Source organism: Monopterus albus, unplaced genomic scaffold (genome assembly GCF_001952655.1).
Source record: "Monopterus albus unplaced genomic scaffold, M_albus_1.0 scaffold1863.1, whole genome shotgun sequence".
In the NCBI taxonomy this organism is placed as follows: domain Eukaryota; kingdom Metazoa; phylum Chordata; class Actinopteri; order Synbranchiformes; family Synbranchidae; genus Monopterus; species Monopterus albus.
In genome coordinates this window covers 1-1,006 of record NW_018129738.1, presented here as the reverse complement: position 1 = coordinate 1,006, position 1,006 = coordinate 1, and the positions used below count along the sequence as shown (strand labels likewise).

At 41.5% G+C, this 1,006-nt stretch overlaps 1 protein-coding gene across 1 annotated transcript; it reads right to left on the bottom strand.

The window, feature by feature from the left end:
* Positions 1–333: 333 nt before the first annotated feature.
* LOC109953890 (tripartite motif-containing protein 16-like) lies at positions 334–999 on the bottom strand (the record flags this gene model as incomplete). The annotated part of the gene is made up of 1 exon (XM_020589332.1): positions 334–999. A coding segment is annotated over one exon (666 nt), but the record flags the coding sequence as incomplete, so codon positions are not given.
* Positions 1,000–1,006: the final 7 nt, after the last annotated feature.

The window sequence follows — 1,006 nt, the reverse complement described above, 5'->3', positions numbered from 1 at the left end:
CACACACCTCATTGGTCCATAGATGTGGACAACAACAACATCTGGTCTGCCACACAAACACATGTCAGTGTCATTATAGATTTCTTTACACATGGACAAAGTGTGAGAACAAAACCTCAGTGATAAAGGAAAGTCTGGTGATTTCTCTGGAGGAGACACAACAACACACAAACACATCAATGCAAATATTCCTCCAACATTTAGAGCACAGAGAAGTTTACATTTTCATCTGGACAGATGTCAGTTTAGGCTCCAAGCAACAAACATGGAAAACTAAGAAGTTTTAGCTTTAAAATAAAGATTTTAACAAACTGCATCTGACGTCACTTTTGTCTATTTGAGTTTAATGAACTCAGCAGTGTTTTCATAAAGAAAAGGTAAGACTGCACCATAAAACCGAAGTCCAGCATAGAGAGGCTGAGTGAATGTGGTCTGGACTCTGTGGAGGAGAGTCATGGTTCCAGAGATGCTGTAGAAGGACAGAATACCTGCTGTGTGATCCAGGTACACTCCAAGTCTGGAGGTTTGAGGACCTGAGACGGGCGTTTTGATGTTGTTGTACCAAAAATTATAACTGTCTTGATCACAATATAATGCCCAAGATTTGTCATTGTATCCAAATCGATTTTCATTTGAGCCCCCTCTTCTCCTGATATCCTTGTATGCGACTGCTACACTAACTCTTCTCCCTGTCCACTCCACCTCCCAGTAACAACGTCCAGTCAGACTCTCTCTACTCAGGACCTGACACTTATCAGTGAATCTGTCTGGGTGACTAGAATGAGACTGTTGTTTTTTCATTAATGCTGCTTTTCTGTTTCCCTCAGATAATAACAGTTGTGTGTTTGCTGTGTTTGGATCCAGTGTGATTTCACATGAATATCTTAAGAATCCATATCTGGTCTTGGGCTCTGCTGTTGACAGTAAAACATCCACTTCAGTCAGTGTCAGTGAGACATTTGTTGATGTCTCCCTCAGAACGTCCTGTAGTTGGTCTCTGACCTCT